Genomic DNA, 16136 nt, shown 5'->3' on the forward strand with positions numbered 1-16136 from the left:
TAAGTACTTTGGGCTGGGAGCAGTACTGTCAGGATAGGAAATGGTAGTACATCTTACCCAGGGTCATTCTGGGATCGACACAAAAAGCTGGACAGGCAGCATCTCTGGACAGAAGGAATGGGTGACGTTTCAGGTCGAGACCCTTCTTCAGACTGGGATCACCGGGTTTGGAGGGTTTTGACTGGGACTAATCAAAATGGTGGCATAACATTTCCAGCATGGGAACAGTATAGCCCAAATGCAAAAGCATGTTAAATAAGGTAATATGAAAGGGAAACTCCTCCATTCATGAAATAATAACTTTGCATTAGCCAAGGCTCCCAGAAGATGCTGTACCCACATAGAAAATTGAACTATTGCATTAATCAGAAAAGATTGCACACCTTTGTGACCATAACAACAACAAAATTCTTCTCATCAATCTTGTATTCCTTGAGTTGAATATCATTGTTTAAAATCTTCCCAGCATATATCAGCTTCTGACAAGCAACAGGGAAATTAACGCCCTTCTCCGCTTCAATACGTTCTTTCAGGACTTGTACCTGCCAAGTAACATTTTAATAGATTGTTAATAAATAATCAAACATATAATTGGGAATAACCAGAACAATAAACCATGCAGCTCAAATGTTACAAATTTAATATCTTATATATCATGCTTAACATTTCCTGAAAGTCCTCTCAAAGTCTTTTAACTCTCCCCTACTAATTTTCAGGTTTCTAGCACAATATAATGTCTCGCTGAACCACACCAGCCACCGGAGGCCAATGCCCCTGGAACCATGACACAAGAGCTAATGTCTTCAGAAGAGTAAAAGATAAAAAATGCAGAGTAAAACTGCTGATGCTGGAAATCGGAAAAAAAAACATTACATTAATACTAAGGCCTGAGCTGAAATGTTAACTCAATTTCTTTCCAAAATGCTGCCTAACCTGCTGAGAGGTTTCCAGCATTTTCTGTGTTTAGTTTTAGTTTTAGAGATGCAGCGCGGAAACAGGCCCTTCAGCCCACCGAGTCCACACCGATCAGCAATCCCCGCACATTTACACAAATCTACACACACAAGTGACAATTTACACTTATACCAAGTATACAAACCCAAGCCAATTTACCTACAAACCTGTACGTCTTTGGAGTGTGGGAGGAAACCGAAGATCTCGGAGAAAACCCACACGGTCATGGGGAGAACGTACAAACTCCGTAGAGATAGCACCCGTGGTCGGGATCGAACACGGGTCTCCGGTGTTACAAGTGCTGTAAGGCAGCAACTCTACCGCTGCGCCACTGCGCCACCCCTGCCGTTTATACACTCCCTCTGTAATGTATCACGCTAACTGATTACGACCAGGCAAATAGTGATAAACTTCTCAATAGCCTCTGTGCCTCCATGTTAAATATCAAAACAATTATCCGAGGTTTCAGTACTGAGTGCTTCCCTGAACAAGTAGATAAAATCTGCCAATGCCTCTGGAACCATGACTCAAGACCTAATGTCTTCAGGAGAGCAAAAGATGAAAAATGCAGATCAAAACAACAATGTTGGCCTAAATAGTGCATCATAAATTTCCTCACCAATGGAATTTATTTAGACTTTAGACTTTACAGATACAACACAGAAACAGACCCTTCGGCCCACAGAGCCTGTGCTATCTCAGATTCAGATTCAGATTCAGATTCAATTTTAATTGTCATTGTCAGTGTACAATACAGAGACAACGAAATGCATTTAGCATCTCCCTGGAAGAGCGACATAGCAAATGATTTAAATAAATAATAATAAGTGATAATAAGTGTCCGGGGGGTGGGGGGCTGATTGGCAGTCACCGAGGTACGTTGTTGAGTAGAGTGACAGCCGCCGGGAAGAAGCTGTTCCTGGACCTGCTGGTTCGGCAACGGAGAGACCTGTAGCGCCTCCCGGATGGTAGGAGGGTAAACAGTCCATGGTTGGGGTGAGAGCAGTCCTTGGCGATGCTGAGCGCCCTCCGCAGATAACGCTTGCTTTGGACAGACTCAATGGAGGGGAGCGAGGAACCGGTGATGCGTTGGGCAATTTTCACCACCCTCTGCAATGCCTTCCGGTCGGAGACAGAGCAGTTGCCATACCATACTGTGATGCAGTTGGTAAGGATGCTCTCGATGGTGCAGCGGTAGAAGTTCACCAGGATCTGAGGAGACAGATGGACCTTCTTCAGTCTCCTCAGGAAGAAGAGACGCTGGTGAGCCTTCTTGATCAGAGTTGAGGTATTGTGGGTCCAAGAGAGGTCATCGGAGATGTTGACTCCCAGGAACCTGAAGCTAGAAACACGTTCCACCTCCGTCCCGTTAATGTGGATGGGGGTGTGCGTGCCGCCCCTGGACTTCCTGAAGTCTACAATGAGCTCCTTGGTCTTCTTGGAGTTAAGGGCCAGGTTGTTGTCAGCGCACCATGCTGCTAAGTGCTGGACCTCCTCCCTGTAGGCCGACTCATCGTTGTTGCTGATGAGGCCAATCACCGTTGTATCATCTGCATACTTGATGATGGTGTTAGTACCATGTACAGGTGTGCAGTCATAGGTGAAGAGGGAGTAGAGGAGGGGGCTCAGCACACAGCCCTGTGGAACGCCGGTGTTCAGGGTGAGGGTTGAAGAGGTGTGCTTGTCTAACCTAACAGACTGGGGTCTGTTGGTTAGAAAGTCCAGTATCCAGTTGCAGAGGGAGGGGTCGATGCCCAGGTTACCGAGTTTGGTGATCAGTTTTGATGGTATAATGGTGTTGAATGCTGAGCTGTAATCGATGAACAGCATTCTTACGTAAGTGTCTCTGTTGTCGAGGTGGGAGAGGGCGGAGTGAAGTGCCGTTGAGATGGCATCCTCCGTACTCCTGTTCTTGCGGTAGGCAAACTGATAGGGATCCAGTGTGGGGGGTAGGCAGCTTTTGAGGTGTGCCAGGACCAGCCTCTCGAAGCACTTGGTGATGATGGGGGTAAGTGCAACTGGGCGGAAGTCGTTGAGGCTTGCCGCAGTGGAGTGTTTTGGCACTGGCACGATGGAGGTGGATTTAAGGCACGTGGGGACAACTGCTTGGGCAAGTGACAGGTTGAAGATGTCAGTCCAGACGTCTGTCAGCTGCGCAGCACAGGCCCTGAGCACGCGCCCGGGGATGCCGTCAGGGCCAGCAGCTTTACGTGCATTAGTCCTACTCAGTGCCACGAATACGTCGTAGGGGGTGAGTGTGAGGGGTTGGTGATCGGCAGGTAGCACAGCCTTGATGGCTGTCTCTAGATTGTCCCTGTCGAAGCGGCCATAGAAGTGGTTAAGCTCCTCAAGGAAGGAGGCGTCGCTGGATGTGGGGGTGGTGTTGGAGGGTCTGTAGTCCGTGATGGCCTGGATGCCTTGCCACATGCGTCGGGGGTCGGAGTTGTTGTTGAAGTGCTCCTCAATCCTGAGCTTATGGCAGTGCTTGGCCTTCTTGATGCCCCTCTTCAGGTTAGCCCTGGCTGAACTGTAGGCTCGAGCATCGCCTGACCTGAAAGCGGTGTCCCGTGCTTTCAGCAGTAGCCTGACCTCGCTGTTCATCCATGGCTTCTGATTCGGGAATATGGTCACCTGTTTGAGGGAGGTGACACTATTGATGGTGGAGTTTATAAAGTCCAGAACAGAGGATGTGTAGGAATCAATGTCCGTGTGGGAGTCAAGGGTGGCCTGGGCTGCAAACGCCTTCCAGTCAGTGTTTCCAAAACACTGCTGAAGTGTGAAGTCCGCTTCCTCTGACCAGACTTTAACTGTCCTCACAGTTGGTTTAACCCGTCTGATGAGTGGGGAGTACTTAGGGAGCAGGAACAATGAGACGTGATCTACAGTCCCCCTTCCTAATCCAGCCTTGAAATTTTATTTTGTTCAAAACAGCCCTGTTTGTTCCACTATCTACACAGCATCGCCTGCCAATATTCTCAGGTTTAATGTGCACCTGTCTAATAACCTCTTATTTCTGCTTATGCAGTAAGATCATAGCTGATCCAATCTTACTGATGTCTGAAAAAGGCTCCTGGCCTGAAACGTTGTCTGCCCTAAGATAATTGCCATTGACTTAATTTACTTAATTATTATTATTAATTTTGTGAATGTATTTTTAAAAACTGCTGTTATGTAACAGTTATTAACACTTTAAAGTGGTTATTACACATAACATTATTTTAACTCACTGCATAATAAAAGCAATACGGCAGGCACGTGAAATATATGGTCACAATTGCATATATCAGGCCAAACGAAAAAAATATCAAAGCACTTTAAACCTCTCTCTTATTATATAAACAATGTGTGCATAAAAGCAAAATTCTATTAACATCAATGGAATTAAGTCACTAGTTAATTTGTATTGTGAGTTCACCAAGGAGTTAATCTATCCTTTAAAATAACTGCTACATCTATTCCGAATTCACTTGATCAAACAGAAAGAGTAGAAATAATATGTTTTCTGTAAATGGCAATGTCTTCCAACAATCCCGTATCAAGTATCAGTCTAGATTGTACATACGGTTTCTTTGGTATTCCAACACAGAGGAGAATCATGAGTGTGTTAATGGAGGAAGTGACATTTTCACAGTTAAATAACATCTTTGTACAATTATTTATTTTTATTTTATTTTATTATTTATTTCGAACAGAAATAAACAGAACAATACAAGTTAACACTCCAAGGTAGACAAAAATGCTTGAGAAACTCAGCGGGTGAGGCAGCATCTGTGGAGCGAAGGAATAGGTGACGTTCTCTGCGGTCTCTGCAGAGAACGGGGAGGAGATGGGAAGATGTGGCCAGTGGTGGGATCCCGTTGGAGGTGGCGAAAATGTCGGAGGATTATCTGTTGTATGTGACAGCTGGGTGGGTGGAAGGTGAGGACAAGGGGGACTCTGTCCTTGTTACGAGTGGGGGGATGGGGAGTGAGAGCGGAGCTACGGGATGTGGAGGAGACCCTGGTGAGAGCCTCATCTATAGTCGAAGAAGGGAACCCCCGTTCCCTAAAGAATGAGGACATCTCCGATGCCCTGGTTTGGAACATCTCATCCTGGCTGCAGATGCGGCGGAAACGGAGGAATTGGCAGTAGGGGATAGAGTCCACTCCACAGGTTTTATGGAATGAGATATAAATGCTCCCATTGGGTCAAGCATTTATACTTTAGTACATTTAGTTATCCCATTTATGTGTAAACAGATACAGCTTCTTGGTACCTGATCTTCTCATGGCCACACAGTTTATGTGGATTATTAATATTCCCAGAATATAGCAAATTACACCACACATTTGGAATCAATTATCCAACAGGCTACTAAATTGCTGACTATACAGCACGGCCAAGATATTAATAATATCTCCAAATGTCAATGATAATATTAATCCGAATATACCTTCAAGTATTGATCCTTTCAACGATGACTAGTTATCACTGTAGGTATCCCTACAATAGGGTAAATGGAGTTGGACGACACAATGAATTAAACAGTGTAGAACGTAGGGAACACCTCGCTGTATTCGTTGAACACCTTCGCCCAGTCCACCTAAACCTACTTGATCTCCCGGTTGCTAAACACTTTGACTCCCCCTCCCTTTCCCACACTGACCTTTCTGTCCTGCTCCACTGTGACCACCCGAACAGCATGATTTTTGCTGCTGCTAAAGTAATCAAAAACTAACCTTTATCAAAAAATATTTTTCTGTCTAAAATTATGTTAAACAAATGTCTCTAGAAAAACCTTCCCTTATGTTCTGACAACAGACAATGGAATTCTTACTAGCAACAGCACGACAGGCCTGTAAACACAGTACACATAGATAATATATAATAAACAAAAAATCTATGTATGTGGTTCATACGTTCATATGTGATAGGAGCAGTATTAGGCCATTTGGCCCATCAAGTCGACTTCACCATTCAATCATGGCTCATCTATCTGTCCCTCTTAACTCCATTCTCCTGCCTTCTCCCCATAACCCCTGACACCCGTACCAATCAATAATCTATCAATCTCTGCCTTAAAAATATCCATTGACTTGGCCTCCACAGCCTTCTGTTCACAGTTGAAGAACTCGGTGCAATTTTGGTCACCCCAAAGTACAAAAAAATGTGGTTGTGGTGGAGAGGGTGCAGAGATTCTCCGGGAAGAAGCATTTCATTTATGAGGAGAAACTGGCCTTGTTTTCCTTGGAGAAATGGAGGCTGAGAGGTGATCTGACAGAGTACGCAAAATTATGAGAGATATAGAAATGGTGGATGGTAGGAAATATTTCTCCAAGGAAGTGGCAACTAAAACAAGAGGGTATATGTGCATCATAAGAGGTTTAGAGGAATGTTTCCACCCAAATAGCACATGGAAATTAGAACTCGCTGCTTACATGGGTGTGGAAGCAGGTTCTCCCACATTTGCAACTTATCTAGATAAGCACTTGAAAGCTATAAACCAAGTGCTGATAAACGAATACAGCCAGGTACTTGATGATAAGCATGGTCACGGTGAACTGACAGTTTAGTTTAGGTTTGAGATAAATCTGCATTTAGGAAACAGGCCCTTCAGCCCACCATGTCCGTGCAGACCTGCACATAGAAACATAGAAAATAGGTGCAGGAGGAGGCCAATCGGCCCTTCGAGCTAGCACCGCCATTCATTGTGATCATGGCTGATCGTCCCCTATTAATAACCCGTGCCTGCCTTCTCCCCATATCCCTTGACTCCACTAGCCCCTGGAGCTCTATCTAACTCTCTCAAAGAGTACACTACCACACGCTACACACTGGGGACATTTTACAATCTTTACTGTAACAATTAACCTACAACCCTGTACATTTTTGAATGTGGGAGGAAACCGGGCCCCCCGGGGAAAACCCACGCTGTCACAGGGAGAACATACAAACTCCGTACAGACAGCACCCGTAGTTAAGATCAAACCTGGAGTATTGCGTACAACCTGGAGTATTGCGTACAGTTTTGGTCTCCTAATCTGAGGAAAGACATTCTTGCCATAGAGGGAGTACAGAGAAGGTTCACCAGACTGATTCCTGGGATGGCAGGACTTTCATATGAAGATTCAAGATTCAAGATTCAAGATTCAATTTATTTGTCATTTGGACCCCTTGAGGTCCAAACGAAATGACGTTTCTGCAGCCATACATTACAAACAAAAAGACCCGAGACACAACATAATTTACATAAACATCCATCACATTGCTGTGATGGAAGGCAAAAAGAAACTTATCTGTCCACTGCACTCCACTAGAGTGGATAGAAAGAATGAAGATATGAAGAAAGACTGGATAGACTCGGCTTGTACTCGCTAGAATTTAGAAGATTGAGGGGGGATCTTATAGAAACTTACAAAATTCTTAAGGGATTGGACAGGCTAGATACAGGAAGATTGTTCCCGATGTTGGGGAAGTCCAGAACAAGGGGTCACAGTTTAAGGATAAGGGGGAAATCTTTTAGGACCGAGATGAGGAAAACATTTTTCACACAGAGAGTGGTGAATCTCTGGAATTCTCTGCCGCAGAAGGTAGTTGAGGCCAGTTCATTGGCTATATTTAAGAGGGAGTTAGATGTGGCCCTTGTGGCTAAAGCGATCAGGGGGTATGGAGAGAAGGCAGGTACAGGATACTGAGTTGGATGATCAGCCATGATCGTATTGAATGGCGGTGCAGGCTCGAAGGGCCGTATGGCCTACTCCTGCACCTATTTTCTATGTTTCTATGTCTTTGCAGCTGTAAGGCAGCAACTCTACCGCTGTGCCAACGTGATGCCCACCGTGTCTTCTGTGCTATATGACTATTTTAAACCCCTGTGGGAAGCAGTTCTGGGATCTCCTTGTACGCACAAAATCAGGTTTCACGGTACAACTCAGTCAGAATGCTTCCCTTTGTTCCACTCTGCCAAGTAGTAATGGATTAATGTTTCAAAAAGCCTGAGCACAAAGTCTAGGTAGAGGCGCCATCTTTAAATTAGAAATTCAAGAAGTCATAATAATATGGTTGAAGTCTGCTAGATTCTAAATTAAACTATCCCTTTCCAATGGACATTAAAAGTTTCATTGTGTCATGGTCTTATCTGGATAGAAACATGCTCTTTGGCCCAACATGTAAGAGATTTTTGACTTTTGGCACATGGATACGCAGGGATTGGGGGATATGGATTATGTGTAGGCAGATAAGAGACAGTCTGGATATCATGTTTAGCTCAGCCATTGTGGCCTGTTCCTCTGCTGTACTAAATCTGTTCAATACATTTTAAATCCACACCATCCATCAAGCACCAATTCCTCCACATGTGGAGGAAATAGATGACATTTCAGGTCGGGACCCTCCAGCACTTTGTGTTTTGTTCAATATTCCAGCATCTGTAGCTTCTTGTGTCTTCAATTTACTTAAATCCAATTTTCTTCTTCCCATATTCTGATCAACTCCACACCCAGATTCTACCACTCTCCCATACACAAACTGTGGTCAATTAACTTGGCACTGCCCACTGGTAAAGATTCTTCTCAGAATCTTGGCCAATATTATTCACTTAATGATAACATCAAAGCCACGGTATTGAACAAGAATAAACTGCAGGTATTAGAAAATGTAGAATAAAAACAGAAAATGCTGGAAATTTTCCATCCCATTCTCACCTACTGGTATCTGTGTTGTTACAATGAGGCTCAACATAAGCTTGAGGAACAATGTCTCAGGTTCCATCTAGATACAAGTCAGTATTAATTTCTACAGCTTAAAAGTATCCTGATTTCCCTGTTTGTATCAGACGCCCATCTTTGATAGTTTTCTTCAAATAGTTTATTAATATCACATGTACTGAGAGACAATATAACCATATAACCATATAACAATTACAGCACGGAAACAGGCCATCTCGACCCCTCTAGTCCGTGCCGAACACATAATCTCCCCTAGTCCCATATACCTGCGCTCAGACCATAACCCTCCATTCCTTTCCCATCCATATAACTATCCAATTTATTTTTAATATACAATCAAAAGCTTTTGTTTGCTTGTTGTCCAATCAATGAAAAGATTATACATGAATACAATCTAGACTTCCACAGTGTACAGATAATTGATAAAGGATGCAGCATTTAGAATCAGAATCAGAATCAGAATGCTTTATTGTCATTGCATGTGGCACATACGAGATTACTGTGTCTCTCCATTTAAAAGAACTTCAAACATTCACATACTCATACTTTTTACACTCCCTCCCTCCCCAAACCCACCCATGGATTCACATTTATATAAATTAACACTCTCTCCCACCCCCCCTCCTTCCCCATAACCCGCTCCCGAGACAGAGTTCAGTTCCAAGATTGCTGATGGGTAAAAGCTGTTCTTGAGTCTGGCAGTGCGTGACTTTAGCGACCTGTACCTTTTTCCTGAGGGCAGCAGTGTGAAAAGGTGGTGACAAGGATGTGTAATGTCTTTCACGATATTACAGGTCCTGCTGCGGCATCTGGAGTGGTAAATGTCCTCCAGAGGTGTAAGTTATTGGGGCAAATCCTCCAAAATTATGGAAGAACTCGGATAAGGACATGGACATTTTAAAAAGACAGATTTGCTGGCTGCAACGGAAAACCCCCCAATCCACAAAGAAAGAATCAGTTTCAAGTTTCAAACCTGTCTGGCCTGTGGACTTGGGCATCACACAACTATGCGAATGGTGTGAGCAGGAAAGGCTGAGACGGAGATAACGAGATTATCTTGGAAACACAAAGGAAGGTACCGTGCCTCAGCAGACGGTGGTAAACAGGCCAGCAGCAAGCACAATCACCATCGTGGATGACCCACCCATCGGGACAATGGGAGCCCATCCAGGCGATGGGATAACGATCAGGCTGAGGGATCATGACATCAGCAAACCCCTTATCATCGGAAGCCTATTGTTCATGCCAGATCAAAACTGGGAATCATCAAAAGAACCCTTTTATCCAGAGGACCACCTGAGGGTTTCAAAGGAAACTCAGGTATAAAAGCCAGAGTCAAGCCAGAACTCGCTCTCTTTCTGCTCTGCTGGACGGCTCGTGAGCCTGCATCGACCTAGCTGTGAGTATCCCGGTGACCTGGTGAAGTTCCCGAAATAGGAGGTTGAGAGGAGAAAGGGAAAGGGGGAGTATACTTGCAAGTAAAATTGTGTAAAGTAAGTTTTACGACGTGCCCGATAGTTTTCCGTCCATAGTCTTAGTTTAAAGCATAAGTTTAGCCACGTATTATGTAGTGTTGGTGAGATTCGCTTTCTCATTGTTTAATAAACCCTGTAAATTTTAGACTTGCTTTGAGTCCATCTTGGTTTCTGTTTTCTCTCATCAGCACACTCTGGTCAATTCAACCTTTTATCATATCCCACCATAATTCCGAGGTCTAGAACCTAGGGGAATCCCTTTTGTTGTATTCTCTCTCTTGAAAACCGCTCGAGTGGAGTGGTGGCCGTTTGACCCTCCGACAAGGGAGAGAATAACTCGGGCAGTTGGGCCCGAAGTGGAGTAAAGGGAAACTAAACCCCTACAGAGGGGGCAGGGGGAGTCTGATTAAAGATAGTTCAAAGGTCTCTAATGGGTTAGATGGGAGGTCAGGACAGCACTCTAGCTGATGAAAGGACCATTCAGTTGCCTGGTAACAACTGTTTCCGAATCTAGAGGTATGCATTTTCCGAGGAACCGCCCCTCTTATTACGCTTAGGCCTTAAAATCTAGTGGTATCAATATTGATTTCTCTAACTTCAAGTAATCCTTGATTTTCCGCTCTCTCCATCCCTCCCCCACCCTAGTTCTCTTACTTGTTAAACTGTCCTCTTGATTAATTTTAACCCTCATTGTCACCTTCCTCTCAGCCAACAATGAACCATTGTGCATTTCCTTGATCACCATCTGCTTTGATCTGTCCTCTTCACACCTTACATGCTCTTTGTACCCTTACAGTCTGAAGAAGGGTCTCGACCCGAACGTCACCCATTCCTTCTCTCCAGAGATGTTGCCTGTCCCACTGAGTTACTCCACCACTTTGTGTCTATCTTCAATGGAAGGTAGGTTGGTTTGTGTTCTGGTCTGGGCTACGTCCACAACTCTCTTGAGTATTGGATGGAACTGTTCCCAAATTGGGTTTAATGCATCACAATAAGATGTTTTCTACAGTTCATCTGTAAAAGTTGGTGGGTTGTTCAGGACATGCCGAACCTCCTAAGCCTTCGAAGAAAGTATAGGTGTTGGCGTGCTTTATTCATATTGGCTCATCTTTTTCCTTTCTCGGAAAGTGAAGGGTATACCCAGTCTGACCAACCAGGTACATTTCCTACTTGACATGTTGCAATGCATACATTCTTTTGCCTGTGTCCTCATTCTCTTTCATTCACCAGTATTACCTCATCAAAGATATTCCCCACACCCTCTCAGCACTTTACAAAAATGTAGTCTCCTTCTCAGTTTCAGAATCATCAACCCAACATATTCGTTTTGTTGCTCTTTCCACAGATGTGGTCTGCCCTGCTGAATAATTTCAGCAAACTCTGTTTTAAGTAGAAACAAAGAACTGCAGATAGACTCAAAAAGCTGGAGCAATTCAGCTGGACAGGCATCACCTCTGGAGAGAAGGTGACGTTTTGGGTTGAGACCCTTCTTCAGACCGCTGGTTTATACCTAGAGCCCCTCCTCCAGGCCTGAGCCAGCCCTCACCCCAAGGATGTCTCCCTCACACCACCAGGACCTGCCCAATTCACACCTGAAGCAGATCCTATCCCGTCCCATCGCGCCCCCCCGCCCCCCAACGACGGCTCCTAATTCCTCCAAATTCCAATTCCTCCAAATTGGAGGAACAGCATCTCATATTTTGCTTGGGCAGCTTACACCCTAGCGGCATCAATAATGAAGATATACTTAAAAAGCTGGAGTAACTCAGAGGGGACAGGCAACATCACAGGAGAGAAGGAATGGGTGACATTTCGGGTTCGAGACCTTTCTCATACAGGTGTCGATATTGACTTCTCTAACTTCAGGTAACCTCTCTTTCCCTCTCTCTCCATCCCTGCCCCTTCCCAGTTCTCCAACCAGTCTGACTGTCTCCCCGATCAATTTGTATCTGTTTGCTTAGTTGTCTCTTTCTCCTAGCTAACAATGTTCTATTCTACTTTTTCCTTGACCTGCATCTCCTGATGTTTCGCATTCACACCTTTCACTTCCTTATCTCTGTGTCTCCCTCTCCCCTGATTCTCAGTCTGCAGAAGGGTCTCGACTCTAAACGCCGACCATCCCTTCTCTCCAGAGATACTGCCCAAAGATCTTCGAGCGCAGGTACACAGTAACCTCTGATGTTGAGAGAATGGAGCAGCTGGGCTTGGACACTATACAACAGGATCTGGGGGTCCTTGTTCATCAGTCTATGAAAGTAAGCATGCAGGTACAGCAGGCAGTGAAGAAAGCAACTGGCATGTTGGCCTTTATAGAAACATAGAAACATAGAAATTAGGTGCAGGAGTAGGCCATTCGGCCCTTCGAGCCTGCACCGCCATTCAATATGATCATGGCTGATCATCCAACTCAGTATCCCGTACCTGCCTTCTCTCCATACCCTCTGATCCCCTTAGCCACAAGGGCCACATCTAACTCCCTCTTAAATATAGCCAATGAACTGGCCTCGACTACCCTCTGTGGCAGAGAGTTCCAGAGATTCACCACTCTCTGTGTGAAAAAAGTTCTTCTCATCTCGGTTTTAAAGGATTTCCCCCTTATCCTTAAGCTGTGACCCCTTGTCCTGGACTTCCCCAACATCGGGAGCAATCTTCCTGCATCTAGCCTGTCCAACCCATTAAGAATTTTATAAGTTTCTATAAGATCCCCTCTCAATCTCCTAAATTCTAGAGAGTATAAACCAAGTCTATCCAGTCTTTCTTCATAAGACAGTCCTGACATCCCAGGAATCAGTCTGGTGAACCTTCTCTGCACTCCCTCTATGGCAATAATGTCCTTCCTCAGATTTGGAGACCAAAACTGTACGCAATACTCCAGGTGTGGTCTCACCAAGACCCTGTACAACTGCAGTAGAACCTCCCACAAGCGCCTTGAGTATTAGAAAGGCGCTATATAAATCCCATCCATTATTATTATTATTATACTCAAATCCTTTTGCTATGAAAGCTAACATACCATTCGCTTTCTTCACTGCCTGCTGCACCTGCATGCCTACTTTCAATGACTGGTGTACCATGACACCCAGGTCTCGCTGCATCTCCCCTTTTCCTAGTCGGCCACCATTTAGATAATAGTCTGCTTTCCTGTTTTTGCCACCAAAATGGATAACCTCACATTTATCCACATTATACTGCATCTGCCAAACATTTGCCCACTCACCCAGCCTATCCAAGTCACCTTGCAGTCTCCTAGCATCCTCCTCACAGCTAACACTGCCCCCCAGCTTAGTGTCATCCGCAAACTTGGAGATATTGCCTTCAATTCCCTCATCCAGATCATTATATATATTGTAAATAGCTGGGGTCCCAGCACTGAGCCTTGCGGTACCCCACTAGTCACTGCCTGCCATTGTGAAAAGGATCCATTTACTCCTACTCTTTGCTTCCTGTTTGCCAGCCAGTTCTCTATCCACATCAATACTGAACCCCCAATGCCGTGTGCTTTAAGTTTGTATACTCATCTCTTATGTGGGACCTTGTCGAAAGCCTTCTGGAAGTCCAGATACACCACATCCACTGGTTCTCCCCTATCCACGCTACTAGTTACATCCTCGAAAAATTCTATAAGATTCGTCAGACATGATTTACCTTTTGTAAATCCATGCTGACTTTATCCAATGATTTCACCACTTTCCAAATGTGCTGCTATCCCATCTTTAATAACTGACTCTAGCAGTTTCCCCACTACCGATGTTACACTAACTGGTCTGTAATTCCCCGTTTTCTCTCTCCCTCCCTTCTTAAAAAGTGGGGTTACGTTTGCTACCCGCCAATCCTCAGGAACTACTCCAGAATCTAAAGAGTTTTGAAAGATTATTACTAATGCATCCACTATTTCTGGAGCTACTTCCTTAAGTACTCTGGGATGCAGCCTATCTGGCCCTGGGGATTTATCGGCCTTTAATCCATTCAATTTACCCAACACCACTTCCCGGCTAACCTGGATTTCACTCAATTCCTCCAACTCCTTTGACCCGCGGTCCCCTGCTATTTCCGGCAGATTATTTATGTCTTCCTTAGTGAAGACGGAACCAAAGTAGTTATTCAATTGGTCCGCCATATCCTTGTTCCCCATGATCAACTCACCTGTTTCTGACTGCAAGGGACCTACATTTGTTTTAACTAATCTCTCTATAACAAGAGGAGTTGAGTACTGCAGTTCCTTCTTGAACATCTTCGAGCGAACTTGGATGCTACCTGTCCCACTGAGTTACACGTGACCGACATCAAGACCCGTCCCTCCCCAACGGCGGCTCCCACCGCCAGGTCCTGTCCATCATCTGGATGCCCCGCCTCCTGCCATGTGATCTGGCTCGGGACACGCCCCTTCGATACCCCGCCCCTCGCGCCGAGACCACGGCAACGCCCCTTGCCCAGCCCCCCTCCCCTAAGCACTGGCTCCGACTCACCCCGCCCCCCGCATCGCCCCTCCCCCTCACCCCGCGCTCCGCATCGCCCCTCCCCCTGACAATGACCACGCCCGGCGTCGCCCCACCCTCCGGCGCACCCTACCCAGGCCCATGGCAACGCCCCATCCTGAGCCGCGCCTCCTCACCACCCCCCGTCAGGACCTGTCCATCACACGGACGCCCCGCCCACCTCGTTGTGGCCTCACCCCTCTGTGACCACGCCCACTACAACGCCCCGCCCCCTGACCCCTCCCCGCCCCCACGGCGCCGCCTCACCGTTTGCTCGGCGTCGATCTCGATTTTGAACGTTTGCTGCTGCAGCGTTTTTACGGTGACCAGCATGATGGGGGCGACGGCGGGCGCGCGCGGGTGGGCCTGACTTCCCCCCGGCGGGGGGGACTCGTGCTCGCGGTGCCGCTTCTCCGTCAACTTGCTGGAAATTTCTAGCGGGCGGACAGGTGTCAAAGCCTCAGACAGCCGCCATGTTGACGCAAGGCCCGCGTCAGCGTGTAACGTCATCGCCAGGGAGACCGGCTGCGTGATGACGCGTGGACGTCGCCTAGCTCAGGTAGTCACGTGGCATGGGCCCAGTAATGGCGGCTCCTTGTTTAGTCACGAGTTAAATGTTTTATTGTCATATGCCCCAGACAGAACAATGAAATATAAATATACACCCACACATATCTCCCAGGTGGAATAATGAAATATATATATATATATATACAGACATGTCCCAGATATAACAATTCTCTATATATGTATGTTTACATATGTCCCAGTTAGAACAATTAAAAACATATCTATATCTGCACACACATATGTCCCTGATAGAATAATTAAATATATATATATATACACGTCGGGAGCGGTGCCCCCAGGTGCACAACCAGCACGGAGAAGCAGCGCTAAATCCAGCTCAACTCTGCCTGTCTCACCGGGTTAACCTACAGCCCTGCCTGGACTGATGGGACAGCCCAGAGCTGTGGAGTTAGCGCTGCTTCTCCGCGCTGGCTTTAAGCCCGGGCCATCGTTTCCGTAAGTCCAGGCAGGGCTGGTAGGGCACTCGGGATAGTACGGGATCAATCCTGGCTGCGGATGAGGCGCAAGTCTGTGTCCATGCCGCAGCACAGCTGCCGAAAGTATTTTTCGCTTGTGACCTATGACATGGGCATGCACAGTCGGAATACCGAACTCGCTTATTCTCTGGATGCGTTCAAGAGTTATATAGAGCTCTTAAAGTTAGCAGAGTCAGGGAATATGGGGAGAAGGCAGGAACGGGGTACTGATTGTGGATGATCAGCCACGATCACAATGTTACTACTCAAACGTTAGAATTCCGAATGGTTTAGGAGAAATAATAGTGTCAGGTATATAAACTGAGGGCACAGAAAGGGTAGATAGTCAGAACCTTTTTTACCCCAAGATGGAAATATAGTTTACCCGAATGCTGCCTGGCTTGAAGGGTTTCACCTCGAGGGAAAGGCTGGTTAGACTGAAGGTTGGTCTGAAGAAGGGTCTCAACCCGAATCGTCACC

The 16136-nt window shown here is 45.9% G+C and overlaps 1 protein-coding gene across 1 annotated transcript in view; it reads right to left on the reverse strand.

Moving 5' to 3' along the window:
• The window catches only part of rad23a (RAD23 homolog A, nucleotide excision repair protein), a 44285-nt gene extending 29183 nt beyond the window's left edge, over nucleotides 1-15102 (reverse strand). The window contains exons 1-2 of the mRNA XM_033050795.1: nucleotides 14878-15102; nucleotides 384-542 (exon numbers count right to left, since the gene is read on the reverse strand). Of these exons, the coding sequence (XP_032906686.1) occupies nucleotides 384-542; nucleotides 14878-14943 (225 nt within the window). The 5' untranslated portion in view covers nucleotides 14944-15102. The remainder of the gene's footprint in view (nucleotides 1-383; nucleotides 543-14877) is intronic.
• Nucleotides 15103-16136: the final 1034 nt, after the last annotated feature.

The sequence above is a fragment of the Amblyraja radiata genome, chromosome 35 (genome assembly GCF_010909765.2).
Source record: "Amblyraja radiata isolate CabotCenter1 chromosome 35, sAmbRad1.1.pri, whole genome shotgun sequence".
In the NCBI taxonomy this organism is placed as follows: Eukaryota; Metazoa; Chordata; class Chondrichthyes; order Rajiformes; family Rajidae; genus Amblyraja; species Amblyraja radiata.